This window comes from Ornithorhynchus anatinus, chromosome 5 (genome assembly GCF_004115215.2).
Source record: "Ornithorhynchus anatinus isolate Pmale09 chromosome 5, mOrnAna1.pri.v4, whole genome shotgun sequence".
In the NCBI taxonomy this organism is placed as follows: Eukaryota; Metazoa; Chordata; class Mammalia; order Monotremata; family Ornithorhynchidae; genus Ornithorhynchus; species Ornithorhynchus anatinus.
This window is the reverse complement of record NC_041732.1, coordinates 10,325,835-10,345,148: the sequence shown is the minus strand read 5'-3', so window position 1 is coordinate 10,345,148 and position 19,314 is coordinate 10,325,835. Positions and strand designations below refer to the sequence as shown.

At 47.0% G+C, this 19,314-nt stretch overlaps 1 protein-coding gene across 2 annotated transcripts in view; it reads left to right on the top strand.

Moving 5' to 3' along the window:
• The first annotated feature begins 4,979 nt into the window (after positions 1 to 4,979).
• TBC1D2B (TBC1 domain family member 2B) overlaps positions 4,980 to 19,314 on the top strand; it is an 86,989-nt gene continuing 72,654 nt past the window's right edge. For both annotated transcript variants that reach the window (XM_039912268.1, XM_029065424.2), the window contains exon 1: positions 4,980 to 5,330. In XM_039912268.1, the coding sequence (XP_039768202.1) occupies positions 4,989 to 5,330 (342 nt within the window). In that variant the 5' untranslated portion in view covers positions 4,980 to 4,988. The remainder of the gene's footprint in view (positions 5,331 to 19,314) is intronic.

The following is a 19,314-nucleotide window of genomic DNA, read 5'->3' as shown; positions in this document are numbered from 1 at the left end:
GGTCTATTGGGAATATCTGTGTGATGATTCACCTCTTGGTTTATTCAAGGTGAGCAGAAAAATAAGTGCTTCCCATGGATGGACAGACAGACACAACCGTGCACACATATAGGCACAGAGGGTTGGGGAGAAGGAAAGAAGTGAGAAAGGTGAAGAAAGCTTTAGAGGTTGGAGAGAGAGGGTTTTGAAGGGAAGGAAAGGGGAGGTTTGGGAAGGAGGTAGCAGGGAATGAGTGGGAGGAAGAGATGGAAGGAAGGCTTGGACGGGACATGGGATTCACGGAGGAAAAAATAGAGAGGCTTTGGTGCGTTGGTAGAGGGAGAAAGATACAGGCCCAAAGAATTAGGCCTTTACTTTAGATGTTCTGTTCTACTCTCTACTGCCTTGGCCTCCGACATGACTTCTAGGGACAGGATTAGGGTTCCATGTGAATCTCCCTGGACTCAACCACAATCCTTGTGCTTCTCCTGTAGGAAAGGAAACCAAGGCATATGTAGAGGCTGAGTGGAGTATGGCAGAGGGGAACTTGTCCTCAACACGCCATAGACATCACTACCTGGGAACCTGTGTAAGAGCCAGGAGAGACAAAGACTGTGACATTTTGAAGCCTATTTACAATGATTGTTTGTATCGATTCAATTCAATTCAATTCAATAGTATTTATTGAGCGCTTACTATGTGCAGAGCACTGTACTAAGCGCTTGGGATGAACAAGTCGGCAACAGATAGAGACAGTCCCTGCCGTTTGACGGGCTTACAGTCTAATCGGGACTAATCGATATGAGTTGAATATTTTTCCCCTGTTATATAAGGTGATGACACCTTGGAAATTCCAGTGAAGGGTGGGTTGCATTCTCGAGTGCTGGAAAATCACCCAGTCGCAATTCTCTATGTTTATCTGCTCCCCAGAAAGCTCAGTTTGCTTTACAGACAAAATCTCCTTAATCCATGAGTCAGTGAGCACGTGAGCATTAGTATGAATGGGAATGGGGCGCTCAGGGCAGTGAATGATGACTTTGGTATTTGCTAAACGCCTACTATGTGTCAAGCACTGTTCTAAACTCTGGGATAAATACAAATTTATCAGATCAGATACCGTCCCTGGCCCAGACGGGGCTCATGATCTATCAAGGAGGGAGAACAGAGAGAAGCAGCGTGGCTCAGTGGAAAGATCACGGGCTTGGGAGTCAGAGGTCATGAGTTCGAATCCCAGCTCTGCCACTCGTCAGCTGTGTGACTGTGGGCAAGTCACTTAACTTCTCTGTGCCTCAGTTACCTCATCTGTAAAATGGGGATTAACTGTGAGCCTCACGTCGGACAACCTGATTACCCTGTATCTACCCCAGCGCTTAGAACAGTGCTTGGCACATAGCAAGTGCTTAACAAATACCAACATTACTTTATTATATTGAAACCCCATTTGACAGATGAGGAAACTGAGGTACAGAGACTAAGTGACTTATCCAAGCAGGGATAGGGTCTGTTTATTGTTGTACTGTACTCTCCTAAGCGTTTAGTACAGTGCTCTGCACACAGTAAGTGCTCAGTAAATACGATTGAATGAATGAATGAAAGGTAATGGGCAGGACCAGGATTAGAACTCAGGTCTTCTAACTCTCACTCCCATGTTCTTTCTTCTAGGCCATATGAACTGCCTTGCTCAAGGTCCCAGAGATAATTGGGGCCAAGCTGAAATGAGCATCCACGGGCCAGGTAGAGACAGATCTCAGCACTGTACTGTAGATTATACGCCTTTGCATTCATGGCACATCTGTGTATTTATAATTTTTTTGGTACTCACTCTTTAACCATGGGAGGGAGATTCCCTGTGGTAAACTAGTAGACTTTTTCCAGTCACTTTGAGAACAATCATCTGGTAAATTAGTAAAATGTATAATTAAGTTTAGGATCAGTGAGGCCTTAGAAAACCATAGTCTTTTGGGATGGGACAGGTTGGGAGAGAAGAACTGGCTTCTGTAAGAGGAAATCATGTTTCACTAACTCGCTGGAATTTTTCGAATGATAATAATAATTGAAGGACTTGTGGCATTTGTTAAGCGCTCTTTAGGTGCTCTGTGCTGGGGTAGATACAAGCAAGTCAAATCAGATTCGGTCCCTGTTCCCTATGGGGTTGGCAGTCTCAATGGGAGGAGAAGAGATATCTTATTTCCAATTTTTCTGTCTTGTCTTATGCTGCCGAGTTGTCTCCGGCCCACGGTGACTCCATGAACACATCGCTCCCAGAACGCCCCACTCTCCATCTGTAATCATTTTGGTAGTGTATCCATTGAGTTTTCTTGGTCAAAATACAGAAGTGGTTTACTATTGCCTCGATGAGTCTCCACCCTCGACTCTCTCCCACGCCGCTGCTGCCAACATAGGGGAGTTTTGACTTGTAGCAGATGGCCTTCCACTCATTAGCCACTGCCAAAGCTAGGAAAGGAATGGGAATGCCTCTGCTGACTCTCCCTCCCCTAGTCGAGACCGGTGGAATACTGGAAACTCTCCAGGTGCAATTCTGAGAGGGTGTATTCCCATTTTATAGATGAGGAAATTGAGGCATAGACAAGATAGGTGACTTGCCCCACATCACACAGCAAGCAAGTAGCAGAACTGGGGTTAAAACCCAGGTTTTAGGAATCCAGGCCCGTACGCTTTCCACCAGGGCAAGCTGTTTAGAAGGAATCTTTAGGCACATGAATAGAAGGAAATCAGCAGCCACAATATATTTAGATTTTCAAAAGGTCCCACATAAAAGGCTTTAAAAAACCCACCAATCATGGGATTGCAGAAAATATTATGTCAGAGCAAACTAGCGCAGGATAAAGGACCGCTTTTCAGGATGGAGAAGTGGTACTGGTTGGCCCGCTGAGGGTCAGGGCTAGGGCATTTTCAGATATGATCCGCAAGGGGAATCGGGCACGGTGGAATCTCCTTGTTTGCACAAGAGGCTAAACTCATCCGGTGATGAAATGCCATGCAGATGGGGACTGATTGCAAGAATTCTTCACAGCGATGAATAAATGGATTGAAAAATGACTGTAGAGTTTCACTGTCAACTAGTACGAGGTAAGATTCCTTGGGGAAAATAATCCAAATTACAACTCCCACCTTCCAATCACATCATCCTTAGCACTCAAAGGTACAGTGTACCCTTCCAGGTTTACCTCTTTGGCTCTTTTTCTGCCTGTCACCTCCCAACTCTAAAGATCTCTCTGGACTCTGCTCTATGCCCCCTTCTCTTCTCATTCATTCAATCATATTTATTGAGCGCTTACTCTATGCAGAGCACTGTACTAAGTGCTTAGCACTGTACTAAGTGTTTTCCACACTCACTCCCTGGCTCCTCCAGAGCTTCAGCTACCCCCTTCATAATCATAATATGATGATATTTGTTAAGCGCTTACTATACGCCAAGCACTGTTCTAAGCGCTGGGGTAAATACAAAGTTATCAGGTTGCCACGTGCGGCTCCCAGTCTTAAGCCTGATTTTTACAGATGAGGTAAATGAGTCCCGGAGTGAATGGACTTGCCCAAAGTCACTCAATTGACAAGTGGTAGAGCTGGGATTAATAGTAACGCTGTTATTTGACAAGTGCTTCCTATGTGCCAAGCACTGTTCTAAGCGCTGGGGGGGGATACAAGGTCATCATGTTGTCCCACGTGGGGCTCATGTGGGGCTCACAGTCTTCATTCCCATTTTACAGGTGAGGTCACTGAGGCCCAGAGAAATGAAGTGATTTGCCCAAAGTCACCCAGTTGACAAGTGGTAGTGCTGGGATTAAGGGATTAATAATAATGTTAGTATTTGTTAAGCACTTCCTATGTGCCAAACACTGTTGTAAGCGCTGGTGGGGATACAAGGTCATCAGGTCGTCCCATGGGGGACCCACAGTCTTCATCCCCATTTTAGAGATGAGGGAATTGAGGCCCAGAGAATAATAATAATGTTGGTATTTATCAAGCTTTTATTATGTGCCAAGCACTGTTCTAAGCGCTGGGGGGAGATACAAGGTGATCAGGTTGTCCCACGTGGGGCTCACAAGTCTTCATCCTGTGTCTACCCCAGCGCTTAGAACAGTGCTCGGCACATAATAAGCGCTTAACAAATACCAACATTATTATTATTATTCATCCCCATTTGACAGATGAGGGAAGTGAGGCCCAGAGAATAACGATAGTAACGTTGGTATCAAGCTTTTATTATGTGCCGAGCACTGTTCTAAGCGCTGGGGGGAGATACAAGGTGATCAGGTTGTCCCACGGGGGGCTCCCAAGTCTTCATCCCCATTTGACAGATGAGGGAAGTGAGGCCCAGAGAATAATGATAATAACGTTGGTATCAAGCTTTTATTATGTGCCGAGCACTGTTCTAAGCGCTGGGGGGGGGGGAGATACAAGGTGATCAGGTTGTCCCACGTGGGGCTCCCAAGTCTTCATCCCCATTTGACAGATGAGGGAAGTGAGGCCCAGAGAATAATGATAATAACGTTGGTATCAAGCTTTTATTATGTGCCGAGCACTGTTCTAAGCGCTGGGGGGGGGGGGGATACAAGGTGATCAGGTTGTCCCACGTGGGGCTCCCAGTCTTCATCCCCCTTTTCCAGAGGAGGTCCCTGAGGCGCAGAGAAGCCAAATGACCGGCCCAAAGTCCCCCGGCTGCCAAGTGGCGGAGGCAGGGTTGGAACCCAGGACCTCTGCCTCCCAAGCCCGGGTTCTCTGATGACTTCCAGTTCCATCTCTCTATCCCCGCTCCATGTGCCATCGACCCCTTTCCCTCTGGCCTGGGGGGGCTCGGCCCCGCCGGCCTTCCTCCCCCATGGCGGCCTTACCGGCCTTTCCTCTCGGACCTGAACTTTCCCGGCCAGCGAACTACAAGTCCCAGGATGCCTCGCGCGGGGGGGGGGGGAGGTGGCTCGGGCGCAGGCGCGGGGAGGCGGCAGGGGCGCGCGCGAGGGCGCAGGCGCGCGGAGGCGGCGGTGGCGGCGATGCCCGGAGCGGGCGCGGAGGAGGCGAGTCCCGCCCCCGGCCTCGGCCCCCCGGGACCGGCCGGAGCCCCCGGGGTCCGGGAGCCGGCTCGGCTGTGCGGCTACCTGCAGAGGCTGTCCGGCAAGGGCCCGCTGCGCGGCTACCGCAGCCGCTGGTTCGTCTTCGACCCCCGCCGCTGCTACCTCTACTACTTCAAGAGCCCCCAGGACGCGCTGCCCCTCGGCCACCTGGACATCGCCGATGCCTGCTTCAGCTACCAGGGCCTGGAGGAGGCGGACGAGCCCGGGGAGCCCTCCGCACAGTTCCAGGTGCACAGCGCCGGCGCCGTCACCCTGCTCAAGGTGGGCAACCCCCCGCGCCCCGCCCGCCCCGGGGGCTCCGACACCATCCTTTTCCCCTTCTGCGTCTTGCCCCCACCTCCCTTCCTCCCCCCGTCTTCATCTTGCCCCCTTCTCCTCTCCTCATCTTCATCTTGCCCCCTTCTCCTCTCCCCAGCTTCATCTTGCCCCTTCTCCTCGTCTTCATCTTGCCCCCTTCTCCTCTCCCCATCTTCATCTTGCCCCTTCTCCTCTCCCTGTCTTCATCTTGCCCCCTTCTCCTCTCCCCATCTTCATCTTGCCCCCTTCTCCTCTCCGCATCCTCATCTTGCCCCCCTTCTCCTTTCTCCATCTTCATCTTGCCCCCTTCTCCTCTCCCCTTCTTCATCTTGCCCACCTTCCTTTCCCTGTCTTCATCTTGCCCCCCTTCACCTCTCCCCTTCTTCATCTTGCCCACCCCTCTCCTCTCCCCGTCTTCATCTTGCCCCCCTCCTTTCCCCTTCTTTATCTTTCCCCCTTCTCCTCTCCCCTTCTTCATCTTGCCCACCTTCCTTTCCCCTTCTTCATCTTGCCCACCCCCTCCTCTCCCCTTCTTCATCTTGCCCACCCTTCTTCTCTTCCCTTCTTCATCTTGCCCACCCTTCTCCTCTCCCCTTCTTTATCTTGCCCACCTACCTTTCCCCCCTGTCTTCATCTTGCCCACCCTTCTCCTCTCCCCACCTTCATCTTGCCCACCCTTCTCCTCTCCCCACCTTCATCTTGCCCACCCTTCTCCTCTCCCCTTCTTCATCTTCCCCACCCCTCTCCTCTCCCCTTATTCATCTTGCCCACCCTTCTCCTCTTCCCTTCTTCATCTTGCCCACCTTCCTTTCCGTGTCTTCATCTTGCTCCCTTTCTCCTTTCCCCTTCCTCATTTTGCCCCCTTCCCCTCTCCCCTTCATCTTGTCCACCCTTCTCCTTTCCCCGTTTTCATCTTGCCCCCCTTCTCCTTTCCCCATCCTCATCTTGCCTCCCTTCTCCTTTCCCCATCTTCATCTTGCCCCCCTTCTCCTTTCCCCATCATCATCTTGCCCCCCCTTCCCTGTCCTCATCTTGCCTCCCTTCTCTCCCCATCTTCATCTTGTCCACCCTTCTCCTCTCGCCTTCTTCATCTTCCCCACCCTTCTCCTCTCCCATTCTTCAACTTGCCCCCCTCTTCTTCATCTTGCCCACCCTTCTCCTTTTCCCTTCTTCATTTTGCCCACCCCTCTCCTCTCCCCTTCTTTATCTTGCCCACATTGCTTTCCCTGTCTTCATCATGCCCACCTTCTCCTTTCCCCTTCATCTTGCCCCCTTCTACTCTCCCCTTCTTCATCATGTCCACCCTTCTCCTTTCCCCGTTTTCATCTTGCCCCCTTCTCCTTTCCCCGTCATCATCTTGCCCCCCTTCTCCTTTCCCCATCCTCATCTTGCCTCCCTTCTCCTCTCCCCATCTTCATCTTGTACACCCTTCTTCTCTTGCCTTCTTCAACTTGCCCCCCCCCCTTCATCTTGCCCACCCTTCTTTCCCCGTCTTTATCTCCACCTCCCTTCTCCTTTCCCCGTCTTCATCTTGCCCCCCTTCTCCTTTCCCCTTCTTCATTTTGCCCACTCCTCTCCTCTTTTTCATTTTGCCCACCCTTCTCCTCTCCCCTTCTTCATCTTGCCCTCTCTTCTCCTTTCCCTGTCTTCATCTTGCCCCCCTTCTCCTTTCCCCTTCTTCATCTTGCCCCTCCCCTTCTTCATAATAATAATAATAATGATAGTATTTGTTATGCGCTTACTATGTGCCAAGCACTGTTCCAAGTGCTGGATGGGATACAAGGTAATCATGTTGTTCCACGAGAGGGGCTCACAGTCTTAATCCCCATTTTACAGATGAGGTAACTGAGGCACAGAGAAGTTAAGTGACTTGCCCAAAGTCAGCTGACAAGTGGTAAAGCTGGAATTAGAGTCCACTACCTCTGACTCCCAAGCCCTTGTTCTTGCCACTGAGCCACACTGCTTCCTTCTGCCCCCCCCCCCTTCTTTCCCTTTATCTTCCCCTCCTCCCCTCTCCTTTCCCTTTTTTCATCTTGCCCCCTTCTCCCCTCTCCTTTCCCCTTCTTCATCTTGCCTCCCGTCCCTCCCCTCTCCTTCATCTTGCTCCCCTTCTCCTTTCCCCTTCATTTACCCTCCCTCCTTTCCTCTTCTTCACCTTCCCCCCTCCTCCCCACTCCTTTTGCCTTCATCATCTTGTCCCCCTCCCCTCCCACTTCTCCTTTTCCCTTCTATTTTGCTTGCCCTCCCCTCCTATTCCACACTCTCTTCCTTCTTCCCTTCCTCCTACTTCATAAGCAATCAATTAATGGTATTTACCGAACTTAATGGGTGCAGAGCCCTGGACTAAGCACTTGGGAGAGTACACTATAACAACTAGTTGTGGGCAGGGAATGTACCTCTTGTACTCTCCTAAGCGTTTAGTACAGTGCTTTGCGATATGGTTGACAGAGTGCCTGACTAGAGCTCCCTGCCCACATAACCTCCCCTCTTTTCGAAGTTCCTTCCTTATCTTCTCTCATCTCCCCCCCTCAATCTTTACTTAATGCATCTCTAGTCTCAGTTCTGCTTTCAGCCTCCCCTTCCATTTTCCTATCCCGCTTCCACACCGTGACCTTAAGGTTCCAGGGCCTCCCAAAGCCGTAACCTCCTTCCTTCCCACTCCCCCGCTGTCAACTCCGGCTTGCCCCATCCATCTTCCTGGCTTGTGTCCTTTTTTTCGACGTGTCCACTCATAACTCCTGTTCCTGCTTTGACCATCCCTCCCCTCACCAACCTCCTCACTCTTTCAGGCCTCCCTTAGCCTTTCCCTAGATGCTTTCATTCATTCAATTCGATAGTATTTATTAAGCGCTTACTGTGTACAGAACACTGTACTAAGCAGTTGGGAAAGTACAGTACAGCAATAAAGTGACAGTCCCTGGATGTGTCCAGGTATGTCCCTCTTTGCACCCCTTTTTCATTTTTCCAGGATCACATCTTTTCTCTCTTCCCTTCCATTCACACTCCTCCCCTGCTTATTCCTTCTGTTTCATCTTCCCTCTCCCGCACTGCCCTTCACCTGCAGCTAGCGTGGTTTAGCCTAATGGCAAGAGCATAGGCTTGGGAGCAGAGGATATGGGTTCTAATCCCAGCTCTGCCGCTTGTCTGCTGTGTGAACTTGAGCAAATCACTTAACTTCTCTGTGCCTCTGTTCCCGCACCTATAAAATGGGGATTCAGACTGTGAGCACCATGTGGGACAGGGACTAGGTCCAACCTGATTAGCTGGTATCTACCCCAGGGCCTAGAACAGTGCTTGGCACATAGTAAGGGCATACTATAATTATTATTATTAAAAAAAGATCTGAGTAATAATCTACGTGAGAGGAAAGTGGAAGGACAGTTTCATTAACCGGTGTCAGGTCTAATCTGCAGAGGATGGAATTCTGATTTAGGGTTTTTTCATGGGATTTTTTCCAAACCCAGTAATACGTCAGCATAGTTGGTTGCCAGTGGCCGAGATGATGATTGGCAGCCTTGCTTACTTTGAATCTTTGGTGCTGGTTTGGATTTCTCCAACTGTAGTCTCACAAACAGCGCGCAAGCTGGTTTGGATCACAGTGCTGGCTTGGACAGCTGAATGCTAAAAATGTTCAATTTTGCCTCCAAATGGAGTTTGGAAGTTTACAGAGCCTTTTGTGTAAACTCAGGAATTTCCCTATCGAGTAGAGGGAGACCCGCCCAGAAGCCTTGACTTGTACGATTCTTACAAATTTGCAGTCCCTAGGTAAACTTAATATTCTGTCAGACTGTTTATTAAAAAAGACACCTCCCATAGTTTCAGGTCAGGGAATCTTGCCTCTGGGTTTCCTTTCTGGCTTTTGGGTTTAACTAAGTTTGTTTTTAAGCATTACTGAATGATCGACGTGCCTGTGCAGAATCAAGACCTCAGCTGAATTGCCAGGAAAAGCAAACCGTACAGTTTTCAAACTGCAATAACATTTTTTTTTTTTGGTAAAGACTTCCCGTTACCTCCCTCTACGTAGTGAAATTGTCTACGTGATAAGTCTAAGAAAGTGTACCGATGGGGAGGTCAAAATCATTTTGAAAACAAATCAAGTTTTATGTAATAGGAATGTAGTTCATTCAGTAAATCCCAAAAAACTAGGAATCAGTGTATTACCTTGAGGTGGAAGTGTTCTTGAGTGACATTTTATTTCATGTTGCTTAGTGGAAAGAGCACAGGCTTGGGAGTCAGAGGTCATGGGTTCTAATCTTGACTCCACCACTCGTCAGCTGTGTGACCTTGGGCAGGTCACTTCACTTTTCTGGGCCTCAGGTACCTCATCTGTAAAATGGGGATGAAGACTATGAGCCCTACGTGGGACAACCTGATTACCTTGTATTTACCCCAGCACTTAGCACAGTGTTTGGCACATAGTCCTTAACAAATACCATCATTATTATTATTATTTCCTCATTTAAATAAAAGGAGAAAAAATGTGATAGGATACTCTTCAAAAGAGACTATCACAGGCTTAGAAAAGAATATTCATTCATTCAGTAGTATTTATTGAGTGCTTACTATGTGCAGAGCACTGTACTAAGTTCTTGGAATGTACAAATCGGTAACAGATAGAGACAGTCCCTGCCCTTTGACGGGCTTACGGTCTCATCGGGGGAGACGGACGAACAAAAACAGTAGCAATAAATAGAATCAAGGGGATGAACATCTCATTCAAACAATAGCAGATAAACAGAAGCAAGATGATGTACATCTCATTAACAAAATAAATAGGGTAATGAAAATATATACAGTTGAATGGATGAGTACAGTGCTGAGGGGAGGGGAAGGGAGAAGGGGAGAAGCAGAGGGAAAGGGGGGGAAGAGGGTTTAGCTGAGGAGAGGTGAAGGGATAAAGGGGGAGCAGAGGGAGCAGAGGGAAAAGGGGGAGCTCAGTCTGGGAAGGCCTCTTAGAGGAGGTGAGCTCTAAGTAGGGTTTTGAAGAGGGGAAGAGAATTAGTTGGGTGGAGGTGAAGAGGGAGGGCGTTCCGGGACCGCGGGAGGACGTGGCCCGGGGGTCGACGGCGGGATAGGCGAGAATGGGGGACGGTGAGAAGGTGGGGGGCGGAGGAGCGGAGCGTGCGGGGTGGGCAGAGGAAAGAGAGAAGGGAGGAGAGGTAGGAGGGGGCAAGGTGATGGAGAGCCTCGAAGCCTAGAGTGAGAAGATTTTGTTTTGCGCGGAGGTCAATAGGCAACCACTGGAGGTTTTTAAGAAAGAGAGTGACATGCCCAGAGCGTTTCTGCAGGAAGATGAGCCAGGCAGCAGAGTGAAGAATAGACTGGACCGGGGAGAGACAGGAGGAAGGGAGATCAGAGAGAAGGCTGACACAATAATCTAGCCGGGATATTACGAGAGCCTGTAACGGTAAGATAGCCATTTGGGTGGAGAGGAAAGGCCGGATCTTGGCGATGTTATAAAGGTGAGACCGGCAGGTTTCGGTGACGGATCGGATGTGTGGGGTGAACGAGAGAGCCGAGTCAAAGATGACACCGAGGTTGCGGGCCTGAGAGATGGGAAGGATGGTCGTACCATCCAAGGTGATAGGGAAGTCAGGAAGAGGACAGGGCTTGGGAGGGAAGATGAGGAGCTCAGTTTTGGCCATGTTGAGTTTTAGATGGCGGGCAGACATCCAGGTAGAGATGTCTTGGAGGCAGGAGGAGATGCGAGCTTGAAGGGAGGGGGAGAGGACAGGGGCAGAGATTCAGGCATGGCAATTTTGGAGGGAGGGTATTTCAAGAAGATCGTCACCACAGTTTTCTTGGAATGGATTTTTTACCATTTAGGGAAGTGTTTTAAAGTGAAAATTTCATCATGTTAAATGTGAAAATAATGTCCTCCAACTACCTCAAATTCATACCAGCGCTGATACAGTTTAGCATGATTGGAAATCTTCGATTGGTAAGACCCAACTTTTAAATAGAGGCCATTTGTTTCGACTTGTTCAAGCTTAAAATTAAATACATGTATCGTGCGGAAACTCAGCATCAGCCGTTCCTTTGTTGAGTTTGCTAGTTTTATCCAGGGTATATGAGATGGTTTAAAGGAGATTTCTCTAGTGTTTCTAGTGAATATAATAATGTACTTTTGAGGCAAAATTGGAATCAGAGCCAGATATTGTGACTAGGCAGAATAATAAAGCAAAGGACAGTCCTTGCATGAGGCCAGGCTTTGAGTAGTGCATTAGTCTTTGCAGTTCACCATCCCCACCTTCCCTCCTAGGCATTATTTGAACTTGATTTTCTCCCATCCTAGTCATTATTTGAATTTGACTTTCTTGGACATCTTTTTAATGAATTCAACAGATCGTTTGGTTTTATGTAATGGAAGTGGCAATGTCCACTGAACTTCTCCGAGTTTCCTTAGTGTTTTCAAAGTCTTTGAGTAACTGAACGTGAGGTAGAGTAATCTTTCGATAACCTATTTCAAATTAGTTTGCTTAAACAGCAATATCACATATTGGTAGAGTTCTGCCTGAAATTCCTGGTGCCCGCCCTGCCTCCCCCCAAAATCTGCCAAACCTCTGCCCTCCCCAGCCTCAGAATTTGGCTATAATCCCACCTAGCCTGATTCCTATCTAGCACCTTGAGTCGAATCAACCCAACACTCACCCTTAGAGCTTTTGTGTATGCGTGTCAGTGTATTATAAACATATATAGATATATATTCAGTTGTACAGAAAATATTTTCATGGCTTTCCTCCTTTAGAATATAAGCGCTTTCCGAGTAGGGAAGGTACATTTTTCACCCATTGCACTTTCCCAAGGGCTCAGTGCAGTGGATAACACCCAAAAGGAGTTCAGTAAATTATATTACTATAGGTACTATTAGCAGCCTTCCTTACAGTGGCTCTAATTTCAGGTCAACATTTCTTTAATTGGAAAAGATAAATATGACTAATCGGAGTACATATATTCCCTGGGTTCTGTATGCCGATGTATTACACTGGTGGCTAGAGAAGCCCACTTTTTGCCCAGGAATATATCCAAATGGTAAAGAAAGTAAGCGAATTTAGAAACTTTTTAAAGAATGAACATTTTGGTTTTTAAATAATAATTTCCTTTTGAAGTATGTTATATAATAATAATAATGTTGGTATTTGTTAAGTGCTTACTATGTGCCAAGCCCTATTCTGAGCACAGGGGTAGATACAAGGTAATCAGGTTGTCCCAGATGGGGCTCACAGTCTTCATCCCCATTTGACAGGTGAGGTCACCGAGGCACAGAGAAGTGAAGTGATTTGCCCAAGGTCACACAGCTGACAAGTGACTGAGCCAGGATTAGGACCCATGACCTCTGACTCCCAAGCCTGGGCTCTTTCCACTGAGCCACGCTGATATGACTGCTATTGCTCTTGTGAGTTTAGTAATATTAAGTGACATATAGTCTGATCACAAGACTGGAAATTATGAATAAGTTACAAATCAAGGCAAGGAAAGCATGTGATATGGATGAGAACTGTCTGGCTTGATAATTATAGTTTGGTCCTGAGGATTCTCTGTGGGGGTGATTAATTTTTTAATCCTCCCCTTTGTAGATTCAATTAGACTGCCACCTTTGAATATGCTGCTTAAAATCTGTTTTTGTTTTCTTTGGAAAGAATTTTGGTTTTGTAATGTGATGCAAATCTATTTAAATTCTACTAGTATTTCCAATGTTTACTTTGGGGAACTCCTTTATCCTTTGATTTTTAATCTGTTTGCTCAAAGATGGCCAAATGGTATTAGCAAGTATTAGGATATACATTTTCTGGGGTTGTGATTTCTTTCTTTGTTATTTTGTAATCATAAAAGATGCATATTTCATGCAAAATAGTTTTTTGAAAATAACCAAAGTACTTAAGATAGGCTGCTCTATTACAGACCCTTCTCAATCAATATTGTCCCGACATTAGTAATTTTATTTGTTGAACACCTACTAACTAGAATGCACTTATACTAAGCACTCGGGAAGTACAGTAGAAAACCTGAGGTATCCAAAGTAGAAGTCAGACGTAAAAAATATTTACATTGCCTATTAGAAGCAGCGTGGCTCAGTGGAAAGAGCCTGGGCTTCGGAGTCTGAGGTCATGAGTTCGACTCCCAGCTCTGCCACTTGTCAACTGTGTGACTGTGGGCAAGTCACTTAACTTCTCTGTGCCTCAGTTACCTCATCTGTAAAATGGGCATTAACTGTGAGCCTCACGTGGGACAACCTGATTACCCTGTATCTACCCCAGCGCTTAGAACAGTGCTCTGCACATAGTAAGCGCTTAACAAATGCCAACATTATTATTAGATAAGCTCCTCTCGAATGTAAGTTCCTGGTGGGCAGGGAACGTTTCTACTAACTCGGTTGAACAGTACTCTCACAAGTGGTTAGTACAGTGCTCTGCACAGAGTAAGCTCTCAAAAAAAAAATAATCGATTATATCAGCGACTTCCTAAAGAATGTGCTTGTCGCCTTGTGCAATAATATGTTGTAATGTCGTTTGGCCATTGCCACCTATGATGTGAGCCAAGAGGTGTTTCTCTGAGGAATTCTCACTGTGACGCCTTTTCAAGTATCAGAAAAACAACCAGCAAGTGAAAGTAAAGTACCTATCTAGCAGTAGCCACCATGCTGCTATGTAAACTATTAGTTTGGTTATGCTTTGCACCCTCAGCCAAGCTTCAAAGTCATCACTTGGGGAAGTAAATTGTTTAAAATTATTTAAAACACAGCTATATTCTTTCTGGACAGGTGGAAAAATTGTCCCTTGAACATAATAATGATAATATAATCCCCCCCTCCGTTCATATTGCTTCTTGTGCGTAAATTGAATTCACTTAAAATCATTTCACTCAGCCTCATTAGAAAAGAACATAAGTATAACTCTAAGTAGCGGGATTTCATTTAATTAGCTCATATTTCAAGCAGCATTAAATTGAGAACCAGTAAAAGCCAAAGCAGCACAAAAATGGACACAATTGTTTGATAATCAGCTACTGTGGGCCAATCCATTTAAAAAACAGGGTAGTGATAGTAATCAATCGATCATATTTATGGAGTGCAGAACACTGTCCTCAGCACTTGAGAGAGTACAGTATAACAGTATAACATTCCGTGCCTAAAACAAGCTTACAGTCTAGAGAGGGAGACAGAATATGAATAAATAAATTACAGATATCTGTTTAAGTGCTGTGGGGCTGGGAGTGGGGGGATGAATAAAGGGAGCAATTCAGGGTGATGCAGAAGGGAGTGGCAGAAAAGGAAAAGAGGGCCTAGTCAGGGAAGATCTCTTGCAGGAGATGTGCCTTCAACAAGACTTTGAAAAGGGGGAGAGTAATTGTCTGTTGGATATGAAGAGGGAGTGCGTTCTGGGCCAAAGGCAGGACATGGGCGAGAGGTCGGCAGTGAGATAATAAAAGATCAAAGTCCAGCGAGTAGGTTACCTTTGAAGGAGCAAAGTATGTGGGCTGGGTTGTAGTAGGAAAGTAGCAAAGTGAGGTAAGAGAGGGTAAGGTGATTGACTTCTTTAAAGCCGATGGGAAGGAGTTTCTGTTGGATACAGAGGTGGATGGACAACTACTGGAGATTCTTGAAGAGTGCGGGCAACATGGGCTGAACGTTTTTGTAGAAAAATGATCCGGGCAGCAGAGTGAAGTATGGACTGGAATGGGGAGAGACAAGAGGCAGGGACGTCAGCAAGGAGGCTGATACAGTAATCAAGGTGGGATAGGAGAAGTGCTTGGATAAACGTGGTAGTTTGGATGGAGAGGAAAGGGTGGATTTTAGCAAGGTTGTGGAGGTCGAACTGACTGGATTCAGTGATAGATTGACTATGTGGGTTGAATGAGAGAGGAGCCCTGGATAATGCCAAGGTTACAGTGAGAAAGGAAGGATGGTGGTGCTATCTACAGTGATGGGAATGTCGGGGAGGACAGGGTTTGGGTGGGAAGATAGGAGTTCTGTTATTCATTCAGTAGTATTTATTGAATGCTTACTATGTGCAGAGCACTGTACTAAGCGCTTGGAATGTACAGTTTGGCAACAGAGACCATCCCTGCCCAGTGGCGGGCTTACAGTCTAATCGGGGGAGACAGACGGACAAAAACAAGACAACATAATCACGATAAATAGAATCAAGGGGATGTACACTTCATTAACAAAATAAGTAGGGTAATAAAAACGTATACAAATGAGCACAGTGCTGAGGAGGGGGGAAGGGAAAGGGGGAGGTGCAGAGGGAAAGGGGGCTTAGCTGAGGGGAGGGGAAGGAGGAGGGAGCAGAGGGAGGATGGGGAGCAGAAGGAAAGGAGAAGCTCAGTCTGGGAAGGCCTCTTGGAGGAGGTGAGCTCTCAATAGGGCTTTGAAGAGGGGAAGAGAGTTTGGCGGACGTGAGGAGGGAGGGCATTCCAGGAGAGCGGGAGGACGTGGACCAGAGGTCGACGGTGGGATAGGCGTGAATGGGGGACGGTGAGGAGGTGAGCGGCAGAGGAGCGGAGCATGCGGGGTGGGGAGTAGAAGGAGAGAAGGGAGGAGAGGTAGGAGGGGGCAAGGTGATGGAGAGCCTTGAAGCCCAGAGTGAGAAGTTTTTGTTTTGTGCAGAGGTCGATAGGCAACCACTGGAGGTTTTTAAGGTGGGCAGTGACATGCCCAGAGCGTTTCTGCAGGAAGATGATCCAGGCAGTGGAATGAAGAATAGACTGGAGTGGGGAGAGAGAGGAGAAAGGGAGATCAGAGAGAAGGCTGACACAAAGGTGATGGTAGGACATCAAGTAGAGATGTCTTGAAGGCAGGAGGAAGTGCGAGATGAGGAAGAGAGATCGATATAGATATAAGGACTGGAAGTGTAGGTTTGGGAATCATCTACATCAAGGTGGTAGTTGAAACCATGGGAGTGAATGAGTTTTCCAGGGGAGTGGGTGTAGATGGAGAATAAAAGGGGACTCAGAACTGAACCTTGAGGGACACCCACATTTAGGGAGTAGGAGACAGAGGAGGGGCCCGCAAAAGAGATTGAGAATGAGTAGCCAGAGAGAGAGAGGAGAAGAACCACGAGAGGAGAGTGTCAGTGAATGGTAGTATTTTTACTGGATTCAGTTCCCTTTACAAAACAGTTTAGAAAGTTCAGTAGAAAAGATACATTCCCTTTCCTCAAGGAATTTACTCATGAGCAGAGGAGACAAATATAAAAATATTTATAAGTAATCAGAATGAATAATTGTGCAATTGAATATACATCTGCAGGGATTAAGAATGGATGTAAAATGCATGTTACAGGGTAGATTGTTTTATCGACAGCATTACAATATTGTTGTCCTATCAATCAATCAGCTGCCTTTATTGAGTGCTCAGAGTGTGAAGAAACACTGTACTGAGTGCTTGTAACAGAGTTAGTAGGCACGTTCCAGGACCGCAAAGAGCTTCCCATCTAGAAGGGGAGCCAGATTATGGATTTGTGCATAGGTGCTGTGGGACCCAGGGTGGGTGAATAAAGGGTACAAATCCAAGTTCAAGGGCAACACAGAAGAGAGTAGGGGGAATGAGGGCTTAGTGGGCAATTGCCTCTCTAAGGAGATGTGATTTTAATAAGACTTTGAAGGTGGGGAGAGTCAGATACGAAGGGCAAGGGGTAAGGAGGTTCCAGGCCAGAGGTGAATACAGTACCACAGAGATAGCTGAGACGTTCCCTGCCCAAAATGAGCTTACAGTCTAGAGGGAGAGACAGATGTTAATATGAATAAATAATTTATATAATTTAAAGGTATGTACATAAGTGCTGTGGGATTGAGGATGGTGCAGATATCAAACGTACAAAGGTCACAGATTGAAGTGCTTAGTTGATGCAGAAGAGAGAACAGGCTGGGGAAAAGAGGACTTAGGGGAAGGCCTCTTGGAGGAAATGTGAACTTAGTAATGCTTTGAAGGTGGAGAGAGTTGTGGTCTGGTGAATATGGACCAGGAGGGAGTTCCAGGTTAGAGAGAAGATGTGGGAAAGGGGCCGACAGAGAGATAGTTGAAATAGGGGCACAGTGAATTTGCTGGTACTAGAGTGGAGTGTGCAGGCTGGGTTGTAGAAGGAGATTAGCGAGGTGAGATAGGAGGGGGTGAGCTGTTTGAGTGCTTTAAAGCTAATGGTAAGGAGTTTTTGTTTGCTTTGGCAGAGGATGTGCAACCACTAGAGCTCCTCGAGGACTGGGGAAACATGGACCAAACTTTTATTTTAGAAAAATGACGTTGGCAGGAGAGTGAAGTATGGATTGGAGTTGGGAGAGACAGGAGGCAGGGAGGACAGCGAGGAAGCTGATACAGTAATCAAGGCAGGATTGGATGAGTGCTTGGAGCAATGTAATAGCAGTTGGGATGGAGTGGAAAGAAAGGGTGCATTTTAACAATGTCGTGAAGGAAAGACCAACTGATTTGGTGACAGATTGAATATGTGGATTGAATGAGAGAGATGAATTTAGGATAATGTCAAGTTTATGGGCTTGTGAAACAAGGAGGATGGAGGTGCTGTCTACAGGGATGGGAAAGTTAAGTGTCAGAGGGAGGGACAAGGTTTGGGTGGGAAGTTGAGTTCTGTTTTGGACATGTTAAGTTTGAAGTGTCATTGGGACCTCCATGTAGAGATGTCCTGAAAGCAGGAGGAAATTGACGAGTGCAGAAAAGGAGAGAGATAAGGGCTGGAGATGTCAGTCTGGGAGTCATCTGCATAGAGATGGTAGTTGAGTAGATGGGAGTGAATGAGTTCTCTGAGGGAGTGGGTGTAGGTAGAGTATACAAGGGGACCCAGAACTGAGCCTTAAGGGACTCCCACAGTTAAGGAGTGGGAGGCATAGGAGGAGCCTGAAAAAAAAAAACTGAAAATGAGTACTCCAGAGAGATAGGAGGGGAGCCAAAAGAGGACTGTCAGTAAAGCCAAGGCAGATAATGTTTCTAGGAAAAAGGGGTGATCCAAGGTGTCAGAGGCAGCTGAGAGGTCAAGGAGGATAATAATGGAGTAGAGGCAGTTGGATTTGGCAATCACTCAGTGGTATTTATTGAGCACTTTGTGCTGAGCACTTACTTTGTGCAGAGCACTGATCTAAGCGTTTGGGGGAGTACAATACAACAGAATTAGCCGACACTTTCCTTGCCCATAAAGAGTTTTACAGTATAGTGGCAAGAAGGAAATCACTGGTGACCATTGAGAAGCCAGATTGGAGAAGGTCAAGGAGAGAATTGGAGCCAGTGTGAAGTGGGGCCAGTGTGAAGACAACTCGATCAAGGAGTTTGGAGAGGAATGGTAGGATGGAGATGGGGCAGTAACTGGAGGGAGCTATGGGGTCAAGGGGAAGGGTTTTTTAAAATTATTTAAAGGGTCAGGGATTACAAGAGCATTTTTGAAAGCTGTGGGGAAGAAGCTATATGAGAATGAACTGTTGAGGAGACAGGGAGGGGAAGGGAGGGGGCAAGTGTTTTGATTGGATACCAAGGGATGGAGTCAGAGGCACAGGTGAGAAGGGTGGGTTTTAAGAGGAGATGGAGATCTCTGCTGGGAAAGATGGGAGAGCCTAATAAGAAGCAGGAGGAGAGGAGGTTTTAGGGACATCATGTCTGATGGTCTCAATTTTAGCAATTAAGTACTTGACTAGGGCACTAGGAGCAAGAGATGGAGGAGGTGGGCAGACAGGGGGTTTCTATAATTGAGTTATTTGTTAAGCGCTTACTACGTGCCAGGCACTGTACTAAACACTGAGGTGGATATAAGCAAATTGGGTTGGACAAAGTCCCTGTCCCTTGTAGGGCTCAGTCGCAATCCCCATTTTACAGATGAGGTAACTGAGGCACAGAGAAGTGAAGTGTCTTGCCCAAAGTCACACAGCAGACAGTAATAATAATTGTAGTATTTGTTAAGCGTTTACTATGTGCCAGGCACTATACTAAGCACTGGGGTGGATTTAA